Source organism: Sarcophilus harrisii, chromosome 2 (assembly GCF_902635505.1).
Source record: "Sarcophilus harrisii chromosome 2, mSarHar1.11, whole genome shotgun sequence".
In the NCBI taxonomy this organism is placed as follows: Eukaryota; Metazoa; Chordata; class Mammalia; order Dasyuromorphia; family Dasyuridae; genus Sarcophilus; species Sarcophilus harrisii.
Genome location: NC_045427.1, coordinates 309,409,489 through 309,437,285, shown reverse-complemented (window position 1 = coordinate 309,437,285; position 27,797 = coordinate 309,409,489). Strand labels below are relative to the sequence as shown.

Sequence of the window (27,797 nt, the reverse complement as noted above, 5' to 3'; positions counted from 1 at the left end):
GTCTAGAAACTTTGTGACTTCTGCTTCCTTACTCTCACTCATTCATTGGAGAAGTAGAAAGAAGACATGAAATACTGATGTCAGTTTTGCATTTCATTTTGTTTCAAAGGTTATTGTCACTAAAAGATATACCTACTAACTGTAGACTTGGCATTCTTAGCTTGGTGTGCTTTTCTGCCCTTAGCTAGCAAAATCCCAGAAAATAGATGCAGTCTGATACTGGCACTATACTTAAAACAATTCTAGCATTAGAGAAAAGGAAATGGGCATTTGCTAGCTAATATATTCTTCTGGAGTGGTCTTCTAAAATACAATCAGCAGCATATCAGGACAAGGCTTTGGAGTACTACTTTTATGAAAAAAGGTAAATTAGAATTGATAAATACTGGCTAATTTAAGCCAATAGTTCCATGTAGCATTACATATATCATTTAGGATGGAAGGAATTTTTTTTCCCCACTGAAAAGTTTTCCATAATGGAAAAAATACCTTATATTTGTTACTTAGTTACATAAAAACTCATCTAAGTTTAATTGTATAATCAGTACAGGATTCATCTTATATAATATTATATCCCCTTCAATTTAAAAATTAAAAAAAAAATCAGTGCTTTACATCAGTCCCTTACCTGCTTCCTTTGTTAGTTCTTATTTTTAAATCTAATTATAATGATTTTTGCTATATTGTGGGTAGTGCGTAAAAGAGTAGCAACATTTTAAAAACTCAAATATTGATGCTTTTAATTAAGAGGAAATTACCCATTCTTGAATACTTTGTGAACATTTGGATATTTGAATATACTAATTCAGTTTCTTTTCCAAATAATCATTATTAAATATAATGTCACAATTAAATATAAAGTCAAAAAAGAATACCTGGAACATAGCAAATACTTAATGAGTTTTTGTTGTAATATTAGACATCATATAAAAACAAACCAAGGTTTTATTGAAGCCTATCAATATGAAAAAGCAATATAAAGTGGTAATACAAAAAATTAGTATGCACTATTAGAAGCATTATGTCCAGAAACACATAGATTTTAATACCACTCTATTTTTGTTGTGTTTTAGTTGTATACAATTTTTTGTGGCCATATTTGGGATTTTCTTGGCAAAAATCTCTGTCTATTATTATCTATTATTTCTTCTCTAGCTAATTTTACAGATGAAGAAATTAAGTCAAACAGTTAGGTAACTTTTCCAGGTTTACCCAACTAGTAAGTATCTGAAGCCCGATTTGAACCGAGAAAGATGAATCTTCCTGACTGCAGGGTTAGCTGTTAGCAGCTACTGTTACTACTCCAAATAGCTGTCCAACCACTCTGCTTAGACCAGTTCAACTTAATAAGTGTTCATTAAATTCCTTCTCCATTCCAGAAACTGCACGCTTACACAGGATGTAAAAACAAAATTAGAATAGTTCCTGCTTTAAAGGAATTTATATTCTATTAAATGGATCTTAGTTTTTCATTTCAGATTACGATATTAAATTCTAAGCATTCTATATGAGAGAACACAGTCAAAGGACGAGTGGCAAGGTTGTTGTTGTAGAGACATGAAATCTTGGCATAAGAAAATCCTGCACATGTTTAGCTGGGGGAAAATGGGACCCTGGGAGGGTTCGTACATTATTATTTTCAAACCTATATGGAATAGCATAAATTACAATGGCTCCTTATCACCTCTAGAATCAAATATAAAATCTTGTTTGGCATCCAAAACCTTTTATAACCTGGTTCCCTCCTTTCATTAAGGTCTTTATCTTTACTCCTCTCCATTTTTCCTACCTCTTTGATCATGACACTAGCCTCCTTGCCATGTAGTTAATTTTCAACATCAGATGACAAGACAGTCACCAGCTGCATGATTTCAAAATGAAATGAGTCCCATGGCATCAAAGCTGTCCCCTTGGCCCTCCTGTTGGAGCTCTAATGGACTAATCATTAATGAAACAGAAGGAAAACAGAATTCCTAAGTACCAACATGCTGAACTGGATGACCTGAATCAGGGACAGGAACATTTTAATGCTATAAAAATTAATTGAACAGCCTCAGGCAGTGAGCTATAGACTCTCAGCTTATGCAAAATTGAGAAAACCCCTATTTTTCCTTTGTACTTTACCTCTGTTGTCTTGTCTTCTACTCCTAGAGGGTAAATAAAGTTTATATCAACCACTATAAAAAAGCAGCTAAGACTTTTTGCCACATTTCTTTACTATCAAGTCATGATAAAGGTAGGGTTTGGTATAGATTAGGGAAAAGAATTCCAGATGGTGAATCTAAAAAATGTTCGGTCCTAGAGCAGAAGAGACTATAGAGATAGGCATGTGTGTACATATACACACACACAAGCATTGTGAGGAAAGCAAGAAATCCTTTTTTATTTTAATAGGTATAATTTAGGTATATTTAATATACCTAGGTAATTATTGATAATAGGTATATTTATGGTTATCTTTAGGGGAAATGCAGGATCTTTCTGGGCTCCAGGTTATGTGCTCCCTTTTCTTTCCAACTACTTGTTTCAGTTTCCTAGAAAAGCCATGTTTCAGAGTGAGAAAGAGAGAGGTTCTATTTCACTGGGTAAATGGGGCATAGTATGCCGTCCTTCCTAGCCAGCTCTTGTAGTACAGCCTCAATTTCATATTCCTTCCTTCATTCTATCTGTGTTTTGCCCAATTGGGCTGCTTTCTTCTATTCCCCAACTTCCATGTTTTCACAGAGACTCATCCCCTTGTGGAGGCCAATTTTCTTGAATTGATGTAACTGTGTATGTCCTGTCCCTTTAACAACATATGAGACAGACTGTTTTTCATTTCATCTTTGCAACCCTACATTTTAACTCAGAATCAAGTAGATCCTTAACAAATATTTGAATTCTTAAAATGTGACTTTTTTTCTTTACCTGCTAAAATTTTTCTTACCTTTTTAAGTTTTTGTTTGCGTAGTCTTCAAAGTCTTTTCTAGTCCCTCCTTTTTTCCCATAATTTCAGATCATTTTTTCTTTCTTGCCCCATCATACTCTCTACCTTATGTAATTAGATTTTTTTCTGTGCATATTTCATCTTCTTTAGTATGCCTTATTGTCCTTGATGGCCAGACTTAGACACTGAATATGTTTTGTATTTGTAGCACCTATATTAACGTTTTGGATAAAGAAGGTGCTTAGTAGACATTTTTTGAATTAAAGTGATCACACAGTTTGTGATGGTTAGGAGAACCAGTGGGTAAGGTTTAGGCCTACATGTAACAATATGTGTGAAAGAGTTTTTCAAAAAGATGGAAAAAGGAGCAACTAAAATGGATGAGAAATAATAAGGAATAGAGCACCCTAAAGGAAAAATGGGATAATGGCTGCAAATTTTTTTTAATCAAGAGATTTGACTAACTCTTTATTTTCTCAACTAAAATACAAATAAAATTAGAATTTATTAATTTTCAAAAATAGGAAATAAGTTAAACTTTTCTTTATTATCTATTGTCATTTAGGCAGGGATGATTTCTACCAAGTATTGGTGTATAGAAAAACTTAGATATTTAAAAATATTTATTTTTTTATTAATTTAAGATCATAATTCATAATGCTGTGCTTGGAATAATGAAAATGTGAAATCTATGACGCTGATTCTATTGATTGTCATACTTCCTTTTATTATTTTTTTCAAATATGCTTCCTGAGAACACAATATTTTTCTGCCTTTTTTGGGGGGTGGGTGGGGTATATGGTCAATGTTGATTTCTTATTCCTTTTCGTGGAATCTAATTAATTGATGCTTCAAAGTTCTTTGAATGTATTTTATATGCCAAAATTGTGCTAGGTAATATGGTGAGCAGGTATCCTTTATAGGTATATTTCAGGAATTACTGCAACATTTGTAATTGGAAGGTTTGGATTTTAATCCTATTAGTACTTGTATAATTTTACACAAATTACTAATGCCTGACCTCAAGATTTAACTTAATACTGTATCTTAGAAGTGCATTTTTCAGATATGATTCTTTTATTTTACACTTAAATAGGAAATTTGGAAGGAGATGCCATTAAATGAATCTGAATTTACAGTATTTCCTTTGCATTATAAAAAAGAAATGTTTTTTAAAATATTATTTTACAGATATCTGTATCAAATATTTTCTGTTTCAATGCCTTCCTTTCCTTCAAATATATCTTCTATTAAAAGCAACCACAGTTTTTCTAGATGCTCTTCTCAGGATAAATTATCTAATAGACACATTTTTCCTCCTGACACTGAAATTGTTCAAGTCACCTTGTCACTTTCTTTGCAGGGTAATTCATCTACGAGAATTAGTTAAGGGACCTGTCATACATGTGAGGAACACAGTAGTGTGAAATATTGTCACTAAAATACTGGAATGTCTATTTTATTTTAATTTTACTACTTATATGTATGTGTTTTTTAAATTGTATGAAATAGAAAAATTCTGCCAAAAATAACTAAAAATCAAATAGAGAAAAACTGGAGGCAGTTAGCAGTTATCAAGCAATTTTTAAGCATCTACTATGTTCTCGACCAGAGGTCCTCAACCTTTTTAAATAGGGGGCCAGTTCACTGTCCCTCAGACTGTTGGAGGGCTGGACTATATCTACATCTGGCCTTCAGGCTGTAGTTTGAGGACCTCTGTTCTAGACACTGCTATGTGCTGGCAATTATTAAGGTAACATGAACTGACCTGCCAATAAAATTCCATTCCTGTGAATTGGAAGTCTCAACTTTATTACATGGTTAGGCTAGCCACATTGTGGAGAGGCTTTTCAGCATTGATTCATTTGAGTCTTCCCTGCCATGTTGGCCATGCTGATATACCATTCAACTTGAGAGGTGAGCAGCCAACTTTTCCTTTTCTGGCTTTAAGGTATCAGGAAGCTATCTCAGAGGTCAATTTAGTCTTAAAAATGTCTTCTGTGAACTCGGTGTACATAGCTAGAGCTCTGATGAAACATAACCCAGTCTACATGGCTGAGACATATGAAATGATTTTTGTCATAAATATTTACTGTTCCACATCTGTGTCATTCCATCTCCTATTTTTGTGTGTCTGTGTGCGTGCGGTGTGCCTGGTATGCTATTTCCTTGCCTTTACCACATGGAACCTCTAGGCAATTTTAAGGTTCACTTCAGATACCACCTCTTTCAAGAAGCATTTTTCTGCTTTTTTCTCAACTGGTTCCATTTCCAGATCACTGTATATTTATTTTGTCTGTATCTTATCTGTATTTTGCCTATACTTTGACAGAAACTTGTTCTATTCCCTGTAATGTTACAGATGCTCTTTCAGAGCAAGAATTGAAGTTTTTTTTAATATTTATATCTTCCTAGTATATAGTAGGTGTTTAGGAATTGACTTATTGAATGATGAGCCTCAGAATTAATTGAACAAAGTTGTTCATAATGGCTTCAAACCTCAGGGAATAATTACTGATAAACCTAGCAGAGTTACTGTGTTTATTATATGGTTTTTGATCAATTGCATGAGTGAAGATTGCTACTGAATAATCATAATGTTTTCTCATCTCTCTTTTTTTTAAATCAGAGATATCTTTGATATGCATTGGAAAAAAATTAATAGATTTTTAAATAGCAGATTTCGGGCTCCTTTTTCAAATCAGTTGTGTTCCTATCTTCTCCTCCTTTAGATCTCTTGAAAAACATTCCTTTCATTCTTTCAAAACTAGATGAATTCTATTCAGGAGATCTGTCTGTACTTGGTGAGGTCTAGCTGAATATCTTATCTTTAATCTTAAACTGGTTATTGTTTTATCCTACTGTTTTTTTCTACTTTGCAAGAGCAAGTATTTGTTGACAGAAGCAAGTTTTGAGTCTCTTTGGATTCCTCATTGTGGTGATTGTTTTATTTGAGTTAAGCTTCTGTAGGAAATGGCATTTTTCTTTATTTTTATATATTTCTCTTATTTTCCAGTATCGGTAGCTTGTTTGGGCATGACAAATGGGAGGTATTGTAATTGCATACTGTGTTGTTTTCATGCCTTTATCCTTTTCGAATTTTGCTTTGATTTTAACTTTGTTCCAGTGTAGTGATAGCTATTTTATTACATGACTTCATGAGTAATTACATTAGTAAAAGTTAGCTTTCTGTTTTAAGAAAGGAGCCATATTGGTTTTATGATAGTTGGTACTTGTCAGGTCAATTGCTTACTTATTCCCTTCTTAAAGAAGACATATTTCCCAATAGATAAGTAGTCAAACTATTGCAATGAATTGTTCTCATAAGAAGATATACTATCTATAAATGACCATATGAAAACATTTTCCAAACCACAAATTATATGAAAATGCAAATGAAAGAAATTGGGGTCTCAACTCCATGAGCCTTCGCAAAGATGACAATAAATTTATATATTTACTGTTAAATAAATTTGCGAAAGGTTGAAGATCAGATATTTTTAGAATATACAAAAGGATGGAAAAGGGAATGGTATTTCTATTTTTTTTTTTTTTTAATTTAATAGCCTTTTATTTACAGGATATATACATGGGTAACTTTACAGCATTAACAATTGCCAAACCTCTTGTTCCAATTTTTCACCTCTTACCCCCCCACCCCCTCCCCTAGATGGCAGGATGACCAGTAGATGTTAAATATATTAAAATATAAATTAGATACACAATAAGTATACATGACCAAAACGTTATTTTGCTGTACAAAAAGAATCAGACTCTGAAATATTGTACATTTAGCTTGTGAAGGAAATCAAAAATGCAGGTGTGCATAAATATAGGGATTGGGAATTCAATGTAATGGTTTTTAGTCATCTCCCAGAGTTCTTTTTCTGGGTATAGCTAGTTCAGTTCATTACTGCTCCATTAGAAATGATTTGGTTGATCTCGTTGCTGAGGATGGCCTGATCCATCAGAACTGGTCATCATCTAGTATTGTTGTTGAAGTATATAATGATCTCCTGGTCCTGCTCATTTCACTCAGCATCAGTTCGTGTAAGTCTCTCCAGGCATTTCTGAAATCATCCTGTTGGTCATTTCTTACAGAACAGTAATGGGAATGGTATTTCTAGACCTTATTATATGATGAAATCAACGAAACATTTTGCTGCTTATTAAAAATTAGCTAAATAGGTTGTTGAAATATACTACATATTAACTTCAACTAGCTATTTTTGCATAAGAGCCTGATATTCAGTAAACTGATGAATATGAACTATTTGTGGAACAATTCAGTATTTGATTTAATTTTCAAGTATGGAAGATAGTCCTTGCAAAAAAAAAAAACAAAAAACAAAAAAAAACAAATAGAAACTGAAGTACTGTTTGTAAGGAAGTTTATCTCAATCACAGTAGGGCATAAAATACAAGAGTCTAGATAGATAGGTTAGATCCAGGTCGTGAAAGACTTTTAAGAAGTCACATTGAGAAATTTGTATTTTATTCTGAAAGAAATAGTAAGCCAATAAATTTTATAGAGCAAAAGTCTGACATACTCATATTTGTACCTTTGGGGACAAGGTGGGAAATGGAGTGAAGTGGGGAAAGACTTGAGGCAGGAAGACCAATTAGGAGGCTTTTGTAATGATATATATGAGAGATTATAAGACCTTGAACTAATATTGTAATGTGAATGGGGAAATGGTATCAGATTTAGGAGAAGTAATGGAGGTAGAAACAGCAAGATTTGGCAATCATTGTCTATAGTGAGGGGAGAGTAAAGAGTCAAGGGTAATGCCAGGGTTACATTAGAAAAATGGACTTGGACATTAGAAAAACGGTGGGGTTTTTGTTATTGTTTGTTTGTTTGTTTTTGATACTTTGTAAGTTTGGGAGATGGGTGCGTTTGAGGAGAAAGAGTAAGAAATTTATTTTGGGCATAAAGGATTAAAGATGGCTTTGGGACCCTAATTTGAAATTTCTAGTATGCAGTAAATGAAGTACAGGCTTATTAGTAGGGTAAAAACATAGGCCTGAATCAGAGCCATGGCCAATTCTAGGATTGTGAGAAGGAAAAGGATAATGAATGTGATTGATGTCAGTACGATATTAATTGATATAAGTGCTAGGGCAGCTGAGCCGATTTGGAACTAGAGCACTGGAGAGACTGGTACATAAGATAAAAATCTGAAAATCAACTCTGTAAAACAATAATTAAATTCATGGGCGTTTTTGAGGTCACCAAAAGATTGGGAAAGAAAGGGAGGAGAAGCTGCTTTGGAAGATCCATGGTTAGTAGACATGAAACGGATAAAAACAACCAACAATAAGATTGAGGAAGAGGGGTTAGTTGGATAGGATGGAAATTAGAAAATTAGTCTTACAGAAACCCAGAAAGATAAAAACATCCAAATAAGCAATACCACAATAATAATTTCATTGCTTCTTTCAGTTTCAAACATCTAGAAACTCAGTGCGTTATCCATTGGATAGAGGTTAAGCAAATTGTGATACTTGAAATTAAGGGAATGTTGTTATGTTTTATGTAACGTTAATATGAAGAATTCAGAGAAACATTAGAACACAGATGAAAAAAAAATGAAAAGAAAAAAAAACAAATAAGTACATTGGTACATTGATTAGTCTTGCCCTCAGGGAAGAGTTGAAAAAATATATATTATCCTCTTCCTACATAAATAGGCAACTATGGCTGTTGATATTATATATATTGTCAGAGAAAGTTGATTTCTTGGTTCTTCTGAACTTTTTTTTTTTCCTTTTTAAATCTTTGTTATAAGGGAAAACTTAAGTTGGTAGGGAAAAAAGTTACTTTTGAAAATGAATGCTGTAAAAACACAGCTTTAGTAAAAAGTAATATACGTTAAAATTAGGTACATTTAAAAATGCATGTTCTTTGACAAGTAATTATTTTATTTTAAAGCTTTGTCTGGCAGTTGACCTTTGGGGGAAATAGAACTCAATCATTTGTGCTGATATTGAGCAGCATATTGATGCCTTAACAATATCTGGGGAAATGAATCCTTTTCTATTTTGAAATTAGGAAGGAGATGGTCAAATAGTTAGGATTGAATATTTTGTTTCATTTCAAGGTTCCTTTTTGCAAAATGGGCTTTACTTTTGAAAATCTCCTACTTCTACTACTACATCTCCCCACTCCCAAAACACCCACACCCACACATACCCCTTCTTTTAAAAAACTGTTTTTATTAGCTGTTCTTTGCTTGTGCTGAGAATCCATTAGCTGGAATCTTCTTAAAGTGCCAATCTATTCTAGTGATGTATACTTTTGAAATCATGATGATGACATAACTTTTGACAGTTTTTATTTATTTTCCTCCTCATTTCTATAATACATGAGGACAACTACTGATATATTTGAAATAAATAGCCCTAATAAATAAGGTCTGTGCTACCCTTATTGGGTTGAAAAATTGAAAAATGGTGTGGAAATACGTTAGCTAATTTTTAAACATTTTTTCCTAAGGACCTGGTTAAATAAAAAGAACTGAAACAGTTTATTCATATGTTTGTTATTGTCCGTTTTCACAGTTAAGCTATCAGTTGAAAGTGGGTATCATGTACTGTAAATCTGGACAAAGCACTGAAGAAGAGATGTACAACAATGAGTCAGCTGGACCTGCTTTTGAAGAATTCTTACAACTTTTGGGCGAAAGAGTTCGTCTCAAGGGCTTTGAGAAGTATCGTGCTCAACTTGATACTAAAAGTAAGAGATGTTTTTATTTTATAAACTTTAAATACATTCTGTATGGAAGGCATACTGCTAGGTTGTGAGGAGAGGTGACAAAGAAATTTTAGGTAATATATGAAATTCAGCCTTTTCACATAGTTTATTCTAATATATAATACCAAAAATATAAACAATGATGTGAGATCCAGAGGTATTGAGAGAGAATGATTGTTACTAACTATTGGTACTTGGAAAAATTTTTTCAGAGGAAGTCAAATTTGAGGTTGCTTTTATATTTCTAAATTTTCCCTTTAAATGTTTGAAAGAAAAGTGAGAGAAAGCTTTATGGGCATGTGAAATGATTTTTCCAAGATATGGAAGCAGGTGAGTGCAGATTAGTAGAACAGTTTTACTGGAATATATAATAGAAGGAAATCATATCAGAGGATGCTAAAAGTATTGGGAGTCCCTAAATCGTAGAGAACTTTGAGTGACAAATGAGTTTGAATTTTAGTCACTAAATTTAATTTAATTTAATTTTAGAGACTCACTAAATCGTGTTGAATAGAGAAATTACTTGGCAAAATATGTGTAAAAGTTCCCATTGGTATTATAGTGGTAACTATGCAATTCTTTCGTTTGGTTTATATGTATCTTATTATGTAAACAGTTATCACTTAGATTAGAAAGTGCTAGGAGTCACAGGGTCAAGAGCAAAATCAGTTGAGAAATGGAATTCTTTCAACTCTTAAAAAACTTGAATGGTCATCTAGTTCATCCTGTGATTGGCAAAAACAAGGTAACAGATTTTGCTGAATATATAGTGGACAGCTCTGCATGGATCATAAGTAGAAATGTTGATAAAATGATGTAGTTACTTGTGGTTTGTTGAATTTGTAACTTTCAATTTCTCAATCCTTGTGCTTGCCTACATAATCAGCTTTAACATTTTTTCTATTTAATTTTTTGTATTGAAGTTTATTCTCTAGCCTTTTCCTTCTTGAAATTATCATCAAAGAATTAGAGCATCTTGGAAGAGGAAGGCACTATAGTGGCTTAATCTCCTATCCCTTACTTCCCAAGGAACTCACCCTTATTACATATCTAACAAATGTTCACCCAGACTTTCATTGAGGGGGGAAAGTATCTTGCTAAGTAGTACATTTGTGGACTTCTTAATTGCAAGTGATTTTTTTTTTCTGACATCAACCTTAAATTTACTTCTTAACTCACTGTATGATATTTCATACATGGTCTTGCCAGGACAGAGTACATAGGGAACCATTGTGTCTTTTATTCCTTATTACTCTTGATACATTTCAAAATCAAATTGTTTTTTTTTTTGTTTCAGTATAGATTGGGAATCTAAATGGGTAGTTTCTCCCCTCCCCCCTTTGTTTTAAAGTCCTTTTGATGGACTTCCAAGATTCCTCCAATATTTTCTTACAAGCCAAGTTTATCTAGCAATGTTAACTCTATTCTAAACTGGATGAAAAATAAATTTCACATTCTCCATCTTCTCTCAATAGATCAATTGTTCAGTAGATCAATCTTCTCTTTTGTATCTCTTGAGTTCAGGGACCTGCAGTGAGAAAACAACCTGTGTCCTTGTCTTTTTTCCATGACTTTGTAATCTTTGGCAAAATAAGTCTATTTTTTCCCTATGAGTATCATATATGGCCATGTTTGTCTCCAGACATATGTAGAAGTCATCAGTTGTTCATCTTACCTCTGCTTCATGAAAAAAATTCTTGCAGGGTTTTTTGCTTTCAAAAAAGTCATTTTTAAACTGTGTTTGCTGTACAAAGCAAATGTACACAATCTCGCCTAAAAAAAAATGAATGAAGTAGGTAAATAGATTCTTCTTCCGACATGGTATAGTTATTGCTACCACCCATCCTTTTGCAGTCAGTTTTTCAATTTACCAAAAAATATTCAAATTAAAGGCCTTTGACCTGCCTTTCTTTGAATGGATTTTTGGAAGAGCCCATCTGCATTGCAGTCAAGAGTTATCTTACAAGCTTACTGTACAGGAAATTAAATAAGGATTTGAGTCATGAAAACAGAAAAGCATTCATAAACTCCACTGTAGGAAAGAATTTCCTGTTGCCATGGTTCTGTTGCCAACTTGTTAACCACATGCAAGAGAGTCTATTAAATATATATAGCTTAACAATTTCACTATGAATGTAAGGTTTCATTTGTGTTCTATTTGTAGCTGGTAAAGAAATATAAATTCTTATAAACCTAAGTGTCTTTATACCTATATAAGTTCTAACATTTTTCTACCAACAAATTACTACCATATTTTCTTCATTAGTACAGAATCATCACTCATGACAATGAGTATATTGAGAACTATAAGGAAAGAAGAGATTAAATATTTATTGTCTTAGTGAATTAGTGAAATGATATAAATGTATCTGCATGCATACACATGCATACTTATACAGCCAATTCATATTATTTAAGGTAATTGAAAAGTTCAATTGAATTCACTGAACAGTTGCCACCTATATTATATGATAGAATACATAGACAAAATTGAATCCATCCCAATCCTCAAGTAACTTACATTCTACTACATCTGTACAAAATGGAGAAATAGAGACATTGAGATTTCAGTAAAGACAAAATGCTTTTTACTAAGAAAATTAGAAATTTATTTAAGTGCTTACTCTCACTTAGGCATTGTGTTAGCTTAGATACTTATACAAATATGAGACATTTCTTTATTCTCAAAGAATTTACACTTTACTGGAAAGTGGTGACATGCTTGAGCTGTACTTTGAAGAAAAGCTTGGGATTTTTTTGGAGAAGAAATGAGGAGGGAATTCATTTAAGATATAGATTATTTGTGTTAAAGTGTAGCTGGGGTAACATGCTGTACTCTTAGAACAAACAGAAACTTCATGAGGGGGAGGGGCTCTCTTTCTCTCTTCTACCCCCCCATAGAGGGAACTAATATGAAATAAAATTGAAAAGGTAGATAGAAGCCTTATTGTGGAACACTGAGGATTTTATATTTTATTCTATAGACTGTGGGGTTGGGGGAGAGATTTGGGAGAAGTGAGTGATATATGTTTCAAAAATACAAGAAATCAACAAAAATATACAAATTTCTTGACAAAATACATGAAAATGTACCAGATTTTCCTCTAAGAACTTAAAAAACTTGGTTAGACATGTTGTATCTAAAGTAGAAGAAAAAAGTACAGAGTTGCCTTAATTGAATGAAGTTTACCCAGTCATACTTATGATAAATTTATTTAGGTAAATCACTTTGACAGCTATGTAGAAGCATAAGATGGGAAGACTAATGATGATGGTCAGATTTCATATCTTTTTACTAACTTCTCTTTCTAGATAGTGAATGTTATCATTTTACTGTTGTTACATTTCTTACCAATTGAAGGATGGGTTATTGTTAAGGTTTCACATTATTTTCCCTCCCATTTTGGAGCTGCAATTTGCTTTCAGCTAAAGAAATTGGAAAAGTTTTCTAATCAAAGTCTTGGATGCCTAAAGTATGCAGTCCTCTACTATTTTGCTGATTACCCCTTTCATCCCAGACCTGAAATGTTACTTTAAAGAAATCAAAAGAAAAAGAGCTGTCATTTAAGCATGTATGGGAATCTAATGACTAGTATGACTGAGTCATAGAGTGCAGCCTCTGGATGGAGCCATACACTCAGGGAATCTAGCATAATATGTTCTGAAATAATCAGAAGTTAAATCTGCTATTTAATAACCATCTAATTCCCTAAATAATTTCATTTCAATTCAAGAACACTCATTTTCAGTAGATTGTTTAAGAACTGATCAAACTTTGTTGAGAGAAATTTTGTCAAGGCATCAACTTTTACCTTGCTCAATAAAGGAATGCTTTGACAAAGTGTTTGCCATGATGACATTAAAATGAGCTAATTTCATAGTGCTTGGAAAAAATACTTTCTGTTAATAAAAGCATTTGTACATACAGAAGTTTAAAAATTACATCTTCATTTTTTGGGGGTACAAGATATTGTAACTTTATTTGTATTCTGTGGCCTCATAAAATTTATACTTGACTTATTAAAAGGAGTATTTTAAAATAGCTAGTAAGAAATTTTCATTTCTGTTATCTAATGTGATGTCTAATTTGTTAGAGTATATTCTGAATTTTAAACTCTTATTTGTATTCTTATTCTGTATTGACTGCTTATTCTACAAATGTTGGAAATTTTAGGTATTCAAGTTTTGTGAGAAATCTGTACGGTTTAAAACTACTGATTGATGTTATTGATAGCACTATACATTTGTATAGATAATATTAATATATAATGTGTATTATTATTTCAGTTTGATAACCACATAATATATTATGATAATAATATATTAATGTGTATTATTATCTCAGTCTGATAACCACACACAGTGACAAAAATACAGATTTTGATCAACAGCTCACCAAACCTTTCCCTCTTCCCAACTTTCCTGTTAACATTGAAGCTACCTCCGAGGCTTTTGCCAAGTCGGTGTCACCCTCGACTCGCACTGACCTCTGTATGTCTGATACATTGTCAGATCTTGTTGTTCATGACATCTCTTATTTATGATCCCTTCTTTGTTTTCACATAGCTGTCACCCTGGTACAGGCCCTCATCACCATTTACCTGTACAATTACAACGGCCTTCTGGTTGTTATCCCTGCCTTAAGCCTTTTGCCTCACAGTCCTTTGTCCAGTCATCTTTTTGGTGATTTTCCTAAAGCATTGATCTAACCCTTCCCCGCTCTACCCCCATTTAATGAATTCCAATAGTTCCTACTATTTCCAGGATCAAATATAAAGTTTTCCTTGTCCATTTTTTAAGTTTCCAGTCTTCTGTAAACTTTAAGAGTTAGCTATTCTTGGCCTAGTCATTGTTTCTCATGTGAAACTTATCTCCTACTCTCGTTCTTCTTTGTCTCTTAATGACTCCACACTCAGTTCAGATTTAACCTTTATTGTTTCTTTTGTTCCCTTTACTGTTAAGTGGAATCTTTCCACTTAAATTACTTTCCATCTACTCTATTTACATATTTTATATGTACCTGATTATGTGTTTATAAATGCCTTTCTAAGATCTAGGATTAAGAACAATTTTTTTTGCCTTTCTGATTAGGACAATTCTTGGCACTTAATAACAAAGTAATAGATATTTGTTTGCTGATAATGCTTCTTTTAACATAATCCAAGATTGCACAGACTAGCCCCTTCACATTGAAGAACTATTAATGGACCATGTTACATTATCACAACCCCAAACCCAGAGCTTTGCCATTGGTCCTGACTAGCTTTTCATTCACTTTTCAGATGACATTTATTTGTTTGTTTGCTCATTTGTCCATTTATTCATTTGTTTGTTTGTTTGTTTTTTGCTGAAGTAATTGGGGTTAAGTGACTTACCCAGGCTCATACAGCTAGGAAGTGTTAAATGTCTGAGGCCCAAATTGAACTTGGGTCCTCCTGATTTTAGGGCTGCTGCTCTATACATCAGGTGGCATTTATTAAGCTTCTTTTCAGTACAGATTGTCCTGCTAGGTGCTTAGATCTTTTTCATTCCTAGGACAATTCTCTTTTGCATTTTCTAAATCTATGAGATATAAACACTACTACTGCAGATATCTGCTAGAGGTAGCCATGATTCAATTGTATTGAAATTTTAGTAATTAAAAATTTATTGAATTGGTCCTTTTCTTCCCTGCAATTGTATTTCTTATGACTTCTTATAATTACACTTTTCCTTCTCTGATATACTGATAGAAGTATTCCAAGGAAAAGAAAAGAAAAGGGTGGAAGAGGGGGGGAGTGCATCTTGCATTTTACTTGTCTCTGCCATATAGAGATTTTTCAATAGTATAGTGTTTGATTTCTTTTTTCTTTTTGTTCTTTTTGTTCTTTTATATGACAGAGTGGCCTCTGAATAATTATTCCTTCATTAAGAATAGATACAAAAACACAATTTCTATCTAGTTGGGTAATATTAAACAATGATATACACCAATATGTAAAACTGTTGATTCCTTATTTGAAAATTTTATTTCTTAAACTTTGTCAAATCAGCTCATAGGATACAGCAGTTTGTGAAATTGCTTTATAACCTTTCCTTATTCACTTGCCAGAAATTAAGCTACCTATTGTAAGTGCTCCCAAATGAGTTGCATGGTCTAAGAAGGAATGTAAGATAAAAATATAGAACATATTATATTAATGTAATGGTTTAAAAAGTGTCTTTATTTTTCTCCTTTCCTCGTCTTCTTTACCTCTCTTTTTGAAATTGTCTAACATCACTTATTTCTCTTTGAACTTTATGATACTTCATGAACTTTCATGACACTGATATCTTGGGTTTTTTTCTATTTGCCTGACTGCTCTTTCTCAGTCTCTTTTTATGATCGTATTCACTACTTGCAGGTATACCTCAAGACTCTGTGTTGGGCCCTCTTTTCTTTTGACTTTCTGTGATTCTACTGATATGCTGTTCTTCTCAGATCTCTATTTTCAGCCTAATATCTCTCAGGAGCTCTAATCTTGCTTTCAGATTGTCCTCAAATCTGATGTACCATTGGAATCTCAAATGCTAATGCAAACATGTCCAAAACGGAATTTATTTTTTCCCCAAACCTTCACTTTTTTCTCTCTTGCTTCATACTGTTGAGGGTATTATCATCTTCCCATTAATCCAAGCTTGAAACCTTCAATTGATTATTCAGTTTTCACTCAGTCGCTAGATTTTATTATTTATTCTTCATTCTTTCCCAACCCAGCTATATGCAATGTTTGCCAACTCTTGTTCATTCTACATTCACACCATCCCTTGCTATAGACCCCTTATAACATCACGCAGACTTCTGCAGTAGCCTTCTATATGGTTTTCCTGCCTCAAGTGTCTTCCCTCTACAAGCCATTCTCTATTCAGGTTCTGAAATATTTTCCTAAATCCCATGTCAACTCCCTTCTTAATTTACTTCAGAGGCTTCAGGATCAAATAAAATTCTCTGTTTGGCTTTGAAAGTCTCTTATAACTTTGGCCCTTACTTCTTTTCCAAGACTTCTTATTTTACCCAATGTACTGGATGATCCCAAGGCTCTGGCTTCCTTGCTGTTCCTCACACAGGTCATTCCATCATCATCTGAATTCCAGCTATTTTCATTCATTGGAATTCTGTCCTTTCTTACCCAGACTTTCAAGGATTCTCAGATAAAATGTTGTCTTCTTTAATTTCTTATTTTAGGAAAGGCTAATGCCTTTCCTCTATTGTTATCTCTCATTTATCCTGCTCTGCATGTGTCTTGTTTGTAAATAATGTCTGTGTTCTCTCCCATTTGAGTGTGAGCTTCTTGATGGTAGGGACCTTTTGCCTTTCTTTAGCATAATACCTTAGCCATATAGGACACTTACTAAATGCCTGTATTGACTTGATATTTATCTCATAGATCTAGTAAGTTAAATATTTTCCTTTCTACTTTTACAACATCTTTTATATATATCCCTTTTCCTCTCCAAATGGCATGGCTGTCATTCACAGCACAGACCCCCATTACCTCCAATCTGGACAGAAACATTTGTTTTCTAGATTTCTCTGTGTCAAGTTCTCTTGCTCTAATCTAGTCAACTGTTTTGCTTTCCAAATTTTTTTTGTTCTATTTAATAAAGTTTTCTATTTTATTTTATTTTTTGTTTATGGTTTTGTTTTAACTGTAACAACAACCAAAAAAACCCTGGTCTGTTAGTTTCTTCATCATATTAGGCTTAATTAGATTTAGCACATTTCTCTTTCCCTTTGCTGCACAATTGGCTTTATAAAATTTTAAGGGACAGGAATACAGAAATTCTCCACTCCATGAGATATTTATCAACATTAAGTATGTTGACTATTAATTCTAATGTTATTTTTCTATAATATCCAACAGGATATTATATATCCTTCTCTCTTACCCCATTCCCTCCCAAGTTATTGTTCAAGTAGGCTTGTTAAAAACACATATTAATTATTTAATTAATGAAATTATTTCTCTTTTATTTATTACCATCCCCATCTACGGTAGAAGTTTGGAAACAAAATATTAGTAATTTGCGTTCAGTTGATAATTAAGCATTAGGAAATTCTCTGTTTAAAAATAATTTTTAAAAACCCATTCACTAGCCAACACTAAATATGTATTAACATTTGTTACTAGAAAGTAGACTACTATACTATGTATATATCCTTGTACTTAATTACTTGATGCTTTTATTCCCTTGACCACTCCCTTCACCATTACTTTTAGTCTAGCCTTTGATTTCACTTTGTGGCTGAAATTCCCCTTTTCTGAGGTTACAGTCTCTTTTAAAATTTTTAAAAAATTGTTATTAATAACTTTTTTTTGTTATATGCATTTTCCAAACTGCTCTTCTTTATACGTCCAGGGAGTTATCCTTTATAACTAAGATTTTTTTCTTTTGTTTTGTTTTTGTGAGATAGTCAGGGTTAAGTGACTTGCCCAATGTCACACAGTCAGTAAATATCTGAGGGTGGATTTGAACTTAGGTCCTCCTGACTACATGGTTAGAGGCCTATCTACTGTTTCACTAGCTTACTGGTAACTAAGATTTTAAAAAGAAGAGAAAAAAAAGTTTTTCATGTTTGTAATTCATGTTACCTCCATCATTAGTCTGAGTGTCCGTTGCTTTTCTTTGTATCTCTAGTCCTTAGCACAGTGCCTGACACATAATAGATACTTAATAAAAGCCTATGGACTGACTGATTAATATTGAGCACTTCTGACAACACATGGGATACTTCTTCACCCTCTAATGATGACAGGGAGGTGCATTTTCTCTACTTTTCTTTCACCCAAGTCTGGTCCTTATAGTTACAGTATTTAATTTCATTTTATTGCTCTTTTTACTTATATTGTCATCTTCATTATCTATCTTGTTTTCTTTACATCACCTGTCATTTTTTTCCTGTCTGAATTCTTTGTATCTATCCTTTCTATTTTTGACTTCCTTAGAAAATATGCTTACTTCTAGGATCTCTGAACCAAAAGATCTTTTGTAACAATTCCTGTCTCTACCAGTAAGGCAATAGTGTGCCTATTCCTCCATAGCCATGTCAACTTTGAACCTTTGTAAACTTAGTGGTCAAAATATAACACTACCTAACAGAGATTTCAAGCCATTTTTCAATGGTCATTAACACTTTAAGTTTTTTCTTTTATCTTTTTATCTTCCTTTGCCTATTCATCAGTAAAATGTGACTAATCATGGCACCTACCTTCCAGGTTTGTTTGTGAAGAACAAATGAAACAGTAAAAGTGCAAAGTATAATGTCTTATACATAGTAAGCACTATATTAATGTTAGCTATTGGGATTATTATTTACTTGATAATAGAATTTATTTTTACATTTGCTAGTCGTATTTTAGACTTCTCGTAGATACTTTTTTCTTTAGAATTTACTATATATATATATATATATATATATATATATATATATATAGTGGATAAAACAATATAAAGAATAGTTTCCACCTTCTGCCCTTGAGAATATTTATTCATCAATTTCTACAAAAGAAGGTTAGGGAAGACACTGATGGTGCTTTTCTAAGATGAAGGCCAAAAAAGACCAATTAACAAGTATTTATTAAACATTTACTAGCCATTTACTATGCCTCTGCTTGTCTTCACAAATACTATCCAAATGAGTCTCTGCCCTCAAGGACCTTATATTTCATGGGAGAAGAGCATACAAGAAGCTGCAAAAAAGGGAGAGGAGAAAGGTGGTATAAGTGGGGTTCATATTCAGGAAGTGCTGTGGAGATGGGAGAACAATTCTCCCCTCCCCCACCTTGCAGAAAGAAGGTGAAGTAGTTTTGGCAGTAGTTGCTACCAATATGATTTTTGGGGATGGAGTGAACTTCCACAGGAAAGAGGTGTCTGTGGCATGGTAGTTCCTATGCAGATAAGTCAACATTCCTTTACTCTGTTTGTCAAAAAAACAAAATCAAAAAGACACAAACAAACCCAAGAGATATCTTTACCCCCCAAAACCCCCCAAACATTGTCTAGAATAATGCTTTATTCACTTTATGTTCAATGATAAGTCAAGACAATTCAGTCTTATCAGTTGCTGTCTAGATCTTTGAGTAATGAATTATCAAATAACAGGAAATAAAATACATCTCTAACCTTGTTTTCAGGTTTTGGTACTTTTTCAAGCATACTTTGAATTCATCATTGTGGTTACTTCAGCACAACACTCCTACATGCCTCATTAGATAGTTTTCATCGGTCACTGTGACCAAAAAATTGATCCACGAAGGCCAATTTTCTGGTGGTTTGACTCTCCAAATATAGATGTGAGAAGGCAGAGACATTTAGTTCTTCACAGGATCTCTCCCACAAGTTTTTCTGACTTACGAAAGTACTGCCACATCACAGTGAAACATTGGAGTAACACTTTAGTGGGACACATGTCCCTTTTTCTTTTTTTTTTTTTTTAATCAACCTTTTTTCTTTCTTTCTTTTTTTTTTTTTTTTAAATCAACCCAAGATAAAAAGTTCAAGGTTTAGGTTTATACAGTTTCCTAATTTTCTTTTAAATTTTGCTAAGTGTAAATATTATTCTTTTATACAGTTCTTTTTCATAATCCTAACTCAGTTATTAGAACACTATTGAGAAGTATTAGGAAAATATAATGTTTGTGAAAGTACAGGAGAAGGGGGAAAAGAACAGTTTGCTACTAAAGGAGTAAAGGATAATATTGGTACCAAATAGTATAAAGGGCAAAAACTGCCAAGAAGAGTTGCATCTTTTCTTCAAGTTGAAGGATCAGGTTCATTGTCTTTCATGTTAATTATTATCTTTGGCTAGGAATAGGTAGATATATAAAGCATAATAGTAAGAAATAAGTATGAAATGCAGATTTTTTTTTTTCTGGTTAATTAACCGCAGTTAAAGAAAATTGAAAAACTCCCAAGTACTATGTCAAAATTGACACTTTAATTTTGAGATTTCAAAATGTGTTTGATTAGTTCTTAATAGCAGAAAGTTTAATAATTAAGTTTCTCTCAAGTTACATTCATATAGGTATCTGACTTATTTAGTTAAACATTTATTATTGTATTATTGTTATTATTGTTAATATTGTATTATTGTTAAATATTTATATGTAGCAATATAGGTAACTGACTTGCAAAAAAAAATCAAGCCTCCAGGAGAGGAAAAATAGTTACATATTAAGTATAAGTAGCATTATTTTATTGTTTCTTTTCCCCAAATGGCATCATAATTCAGATTTTTAGTTATGTGTTTTGTCTCAATATTTTAAATAATTTTCTCAGACATAAATTATCATTATTTATATGCTCAAGAGCAAAACTTTAGAATAGTATTATAACATTTTCTTGATCTTTACCTTTACAAATACAATGGAAAAAGATCAAGCAATATCTGGTTTTGGTGGATGACTAAATGATGTATCTTCACAAATGTGATTGTTATTGTGATTGTGTTTCATAAGAGCATCAACTAATACACATTGCAAATTTTAACATTCCAAGAGTATGGATTTCGTACAATCTTCGTACATCTCACCCAGCTTGCCTAGACCTCAATAAAGAAATAGATTTGCCTTTCTGTTGTATTTGTTGTAGTTTTTACTAGACGTTTTGTGGGCAAATTTATTCTGAAACTCAAAATTAGTTTTTTGTTTTTTAAGGGACGTGAGCTTGATTCATTTATTTATTTATTTTTATTATAATAAGTTTTTATTGACATAGCCCATGCCAGGGTAATTTTTTTTTACAACATTATCCCTTGCACTCTTATGTTCCGATTTTTCCCTCCCACCCTCCACTCCCTCCCCTAGATGGCAAGCAGTCCTATATATGTTGAATATGTTGTAGTTATATCCTAGATAGAAAATATGTGCGCAGAACCAAACAGTTTTCTTGTTGCACAGGGAGAATTGGATTCAGAAGGTAAAAAAGAACCCGGGAAGAAAAACAAAAATGTAAACAGTTCACATTCATTTCCCAGTGTTATTTTCTTTGGGTATAGCTGCTTCTGTCCATCATTGATCAATTGAAACTGAATTAGGTCTCTTTGTCGAAGAAATCCACTTCCACCAGAATACATCTTCATATAGTATCGTTGTTGATGTATATAATGATCTCTTGGTTCGGCTCATTTCACTTAGCATCAATTCATGTAAGTCTCTCCAAGCCTCTCTGTATTCATCCTACTGGTCATTTCTTACAGAACAATAATAATCCATAACATTCATATACCACAGTTTACCTAATCATTCTCCAATTGATGGGCATCCATTCATTTTCTAGTTTCTAGCCACTACAAACAGGGCTGCCACAAACATTTTGGCACATACAGGTCCCTTTCCCTTTAATATCTCCTTGGGGTATAAACCCAGTAGTAGCACTGCTGGATCAAAGGGTATGCACAGTTTGGTAACTTTTTGGGCATAATTCCAGATTGCTCTTCAGAATGGTTGGATTTGTTTTGAATTTGGATTTGTTTTTTTTTTTTTGTTTTTTTTTAAACCAAAGTAGAAGATGTACTGTCTAAAGAATATTAGAAGTTTTCACAAAAACTTGGTTCTGCCCTCGTTGTATAGCTAATTGATCAAAAGATTGAAATTTTTTTGTAGAATAATAGAACATGACAAGTATTTATAGTAGTCTATAAATTACTAGTATTTTGAGAAATATTAATCATTCCTATTCTAAGTAATTTATTTCATTTATTAAATATCTTTTTTTCCCTTGCAGCTGATTCAACTGGTACCCATTCCCTTTATACAACTTACAAAGATTATGAAATTATGTTCCATGTATCTACTCTACTGCCATACACACCTAACAACAAGCAACAGGTAGGAATCATTTCTATTTACATCTCTTGTATTTCATTTCTCCCAAAGCCTTAGTGGTAGAATTGCAAAATATCAAACCGGAATTTAATGTTGCACCTGCCATAGCATCAGGAAACATTCTCCTTTGTGGAAGTAAGGCATGGCAAATGAGATAAAAACAAATGAAGAGACAAATTCTAGCTTAACGGCCTGGTAGATAGCTTTGTGAATTATTTGCCTTTTACTCATGGGAATTGAGGTTTCCATGAAATTGGAAGAGAACAAGTTGAAATAATGGTGATTAAATTCCTCTGCGGGATTTCAAAGAACATGTATGTGTGGGTGTTGTTTCATCTCAAGAGGCCTATGAAGAAAAGTCAAGATAATCTAATATTTCATTGTGAATTGCAGAACAAGTTTGAAGAGAAATAAAAATAGGTGGGTTATGGAAGCAATTCTATGTTCTTTATTACAAGTATTCATTAGTAGACAACAGTGAACCTTCACCCAGAATCTAGTTGCAGAGTAAGACACATGGTTCTCTGTAGGTAATTTTAAATATATGGTATTCATGTTGAAATACAGACATTATGGTTAAGATTCATGTCCTTTCAATGTAGTAAATACCAGCCATGGTAAAATTAAATCAACAGCAACAACTACACCTTGTGTGTTCATTATAAATAATGATTGGATTTTTATGATCACTAGCATCTTCAAAAATAGACAAGCCTTTTTTAGTTTTTCAGTCAGAATAGTTTTGTGTTTTCGTTTTATCTGCTGCCACATTTCTGAATTCCATTGAGTAAAAAAATTGACAGGGAAAGGAGAAATAATATACAAGACTGTGAGGCCATCTAACACCCAGGGTATAGACTTTCTGGTGGAGTTTGTTTGGGTTTTGGAAAGTATCTGTTGTTTGAAATCAAAATATGTCAATAAATTATATTTAAGATATTATATTTAAGTATATATTATATATTATATTTAAAAAATTATATGTATAGCCAAAATTGACTAAAAACAATATTGTTCTTTGTGTGAGAAGCTCACAGTTTTAAGATATTTAATTTCAGTACTGTTATTCAGGGCCTTACTCCTTAATTAAGGAATTTTAAGATGTAGAAAATTTGTTTAGATAAGAGGGTGGACAAATAGTGTTTTGCAATTTATATAGTACTGCTATCAATCCACCCTATGAAATAGGTACTACAAATATTTCTGTTTTGCAGATTATAAAACTAAGGCTTTTAATTAGTGTTGTCATGAATACAGAACAGTACTCAGTTGTTCTCTCTGTGAGTCCTGTTGTTTATAATCCATGCAGCTTCTTAATGGTTTCATTTTTTTTTTTTTTTAATTGATACCTTTTGTACTTCCCCTATCCAGCATGCCTATCTTCATAGGACAGATAGTAAAGGGAAAGAAAAAATACTTGAGTTTAAAAAAAAAAAAAAACATTTTTAACATATACCATACTCTACCATCATAAATCTCTACCTCTTTCGCGAAGAGGAGATACATTTTCTTATCTCTTCACCAAGACTGAACAAGATCATGATAATTACACAGCATTTAGTTTCACTTTTTGTTTGCTTTCTCCACATTTACTTTGTTATATTCTTTGCATATATTATTTTCCTTGTTCTACTTATTTTATTCCTTATAATGCATGTCTTTTCATTTCCATTGCTTGATTTCTAATTAAAAGAATAAAGTATTTGTGAAAACCAGTTGGCACCTTAAAAACAAAAAGTAAAAGTTAATGATAATATATTGTGTCCATATATTTTAATGTGGAGAAGAATAGTATTCTACATATTCCTAATGTGGCTTAATATATTACATTTTTATGCATGTAATGCAAAAGTTTTTGCCTACAGGAAAACAATTCTTTATTAGGTCTGTGTATGTATGTGTATATATATATATATATATATACATAGGACATCCCTAATTAGGTGGTATTTTGTTTAGGAATTTAGTCTTCAAAAATCTTTGAAAGACTTTAATACTATATTTAATTCTAAGCACTATCATATTGATAATTTCATGGGTTTTTTTCCAGAAAGGATGACATATTTTCTAATATCATTATTTTATATCCTAAGTAGATGTTTTTTCATTCATTCTTGGTTAGTAGTTAGGCATAGGATAAAAATATTTTTAGTGCTTCTTTTAAAATTTCTGTCTTGCCTATGTCAAAGTCAAACAGAATTTCCTTTATTGTTGTAAAAAGAACATGTTATTGTTATTGATTTTTACTTACATTGAAAGAATATCTCTAAGAGCATGTTATAAATATGTTAATATTGTGTTCCATCGATCCAAGAGTCTAACTAAATCGTATATTAAAGTAAGACTTATGTTACACATCATGTCAAGTAGCATTGGTTTGTTTGAATTTTCATTGAAATCTCTTCTCTCCTTTTGAATTATACAATGACTCTTTAATGGTTGAAGTATTTGGGTCTTTTCAGTCTCCTAAATTTGAAATACATTTCACTGAATTCCTAACTTCCAGCTTCAGAATTCATATTATAAAGCTTCATATCTCTCCTAACAGGCTCTAGCTACAGTTGACTGAGAGTTCTGGTATATTCTCTGAAAATCTTGATCTAAGCAAAGAAAATTGCTTTGTGGTACTGATTGAAATAATAGGCAAGATAATGTTAATTTGCGCTCTCTCTCTCAGATTTTTCTTTTTAAAAATCAACTATATTTGAGTTCTTCCTTTTTTTGCTTTTTATAAGTTTGGGGTTTTTTTTTTTTTCTTTTTCTTAAGGCCAATGGTTCAGTATATAAAACCCATATTGTTAGAAAAACTAGGAAGAACAATTTTTAAACCTGACCACCAGTTTTGTTTTTGTTTTTGTCTTTTAATTTGAATTCTCTCTCTCTCAATAAATAAGTTTTTACTAGGAAGAAGGAAAAGGCCATTGAAGCCATTTTCATTGTAATTATAGGAACTATTTAAGCTTGAAATTTAGCCTGCATCAAAATTCCAGAATGTTATTAATTTCTACATCATTAGCTTGCATGCTAAATCTGTATTTCAACCTGCCCTAGCAACTTTTTTTTTTGATGATCTAACTAAACCATTATGTAAATTGTATTGTAATTACATTAGCAGTTTCCATCATTAAGAATCTTCCCTCTACCAGTGTCTTCCTTATGTAAGAATTAAATCTGTTGTTATGAAAAACTGGTATTTTGAGATCCTGAGACATTGTTTAATATGTCCAGAATTGACTTGAATCCCTATGTGTTGTATGAAAATTTTGGAGGTTCCTTTTCCAGTTTCTTTTAATTTAAAAAAAAGCATAAAGTAAAAAAACGTTTTGACGGTAGCTATTTTCTTTAATATTAGTAATCTATAATTTTTTAAAAATGGGGGAAAAGCATAGGCTTGGTGAAAATATTTTCCTTTTTTTTTTGTTTTGTTTTTCCTAGCTCCTACGGAAGAGACACATTGGAAATGATATTGTAACAATAGTTTTCCAAGAACCTGGAGCCCAACCCTTCAGTCCAAAGAACATTCGTTCTCACTTCCAGCATGTTTTTGTCATTGTCCGAGTTCACAATCCCTGCACTGACAGCGTTTGTTACAGGTAACTATTATTACTGTATCAGTGAAGGGATGGATGGAAATTGATTAATGGTTGGGCACAAGGTTTCCTTGTCCAAAATTGCTACCCATATTGGGAATATGCTGTCTCTTACTGTTCACTTGCTCCATTAGCTAGTGCTTGTGAATAATAAAACTCGTACTCAGATAGGATCTAATGGCAGCACTTAATTCTGTATTTATTGGTTTAGATACTTAAAAGTCTTTCATTTAGATCTCCTTATTTGGTGTTGGACTTTGTTGGCATCATCTAGTTTAATAAGTAGATAATTGTTTATATTGCTAATTTTTTTTGTCTTTAAAAAGTAGAAGAGCTAATACATAGAAGAGGGGTGTTTAAAATTTTTTTTAAATGGGCCCAAACTGCTTATGTAAATTCAGTTTAATATTTCTGTAAGTTACACTTAAAATATTTTATTATTATACCATGTTAAATGTTAATGACATGGTCACTAAGTAACATTTGAAAAGCAGTTCATCATTGCCATATTTTCAGCATATATTTATGGTTTGCTTCCCAAATTATTACTTCTTTGATACATGGAAGAAAAAAGTTATTGGTAATTATTTTTAGAATATGGAGGTAGGTATTCTGTCATTGTGAATATTGAAGTAGATATTGAAGGGACCAGAGATAGCAAATAAGAGATAGGAGGGAGAACTGAACCAAGAACAGAGCTTGAGGCTATGATGAAGAGATTCACTTTTTGAAAATATTTTTTATTTTTCCTACTCTTTTCAAACTTTTAGCTTATCTTCCTAGTAAGCCTGACACTCTGGCCTTTGGTTCTTTTTTTAATATGTGTTCCAAATTAGCCAAATTAGGCCAAAAGATGGATAAAACAGAACTGCATCTAGTAGAAATAGGTTTTTGATTCAGAGTTACCTGATTTCAAATCTGTGCTGCAAGAATTTTTCAAAAATTGTACATCAAAATAAAAATTATACACTAAAGCTCTCTTCAAATTTCTATTGGTTACTTTTTCCTGTGATATATCTGTTTTCTTCAGTAGAATAAAAGTTTCTGGAAGCCAGAAGCTAGGTTTTTCTTTCTCCTAAACCTATTTCATGATGCCTCACACATAGAAATACTTATTAAATGTTTGTTGAATTAAAAAATGCATAAACATATATGACACTTGACTCTTTGAGTTAGTTTTATTACTTAAAGAAAAATGGAAACATCAAGAAAAAAGGCTCTCAAATGTTAGAGGCTTCCAAAATACAAAAATATGCAATATCTGTAACCTAATCTGTAACTGGATGCTAGTAGGTTATTCAGGACAAACCATAATCCAGTTCATAAAAGGAGAAAAGCCAATTAAAATTGGCTTTTAAATTTTCATTCTATTATTTCAGTTGCCATGCTATTACAAACAATTACTTTGGAAGTCTACAGAACTGAGAAGTCATTATGTGCTTGCCCAATTAGGATAGAATTTGTATAGCAAGAAGACTTGAGCTGAATTTTGAAGTCTTTGCACCAATAGAGAAGAAAAGAAAGTGCATTCCTTTCAATATATTGATTTAGATCAAAGTGTGACTAGAAATTCAGGTGCAGAAAATGAAGTTAGTGTAAGGTTACAGATGACCACCATTGATAGGAATAACTAATAACATTAGTTAATACAGTTGGGAATAAGTCAGGTTTAAAAAGTC

At 32.3% G+C, this 27,797-nt stretch overlaps 1 protein-coding gene across 10 annotated transcripts in view; it reads left to right on the top strand.

Annotated features, from left to right (window-relative positions):
• The window catches only part of SIPA1L1 (signal induced proliferation associated 1 like 1), a 298,451-nt gene that overhangs the window by 183,127 nt on the left and 87,527 nt on the right, over positions 1-27,797 (top strand). For all 10 annotated transcript variants that reach the window (XM_031952588.1, XM_031952586.1, XM_031952587.1 and 7 more), the window contains 3 exons: positions 9,491-9,665; positions 22,428-22,531; positions 25,964-26,121. In XM_031952588.1, coding sequence (XP_031808448.1) covers positions 9,491-9,665; positions 22,428-22,531; positions 25,964-26,121 — 437 coding nt within the window. The remainder of the gene's footprint in view (positions 1-9,490; positions 9,666-22,427; positions 22,532-25,963; positions 26,122-27,797) is intronic.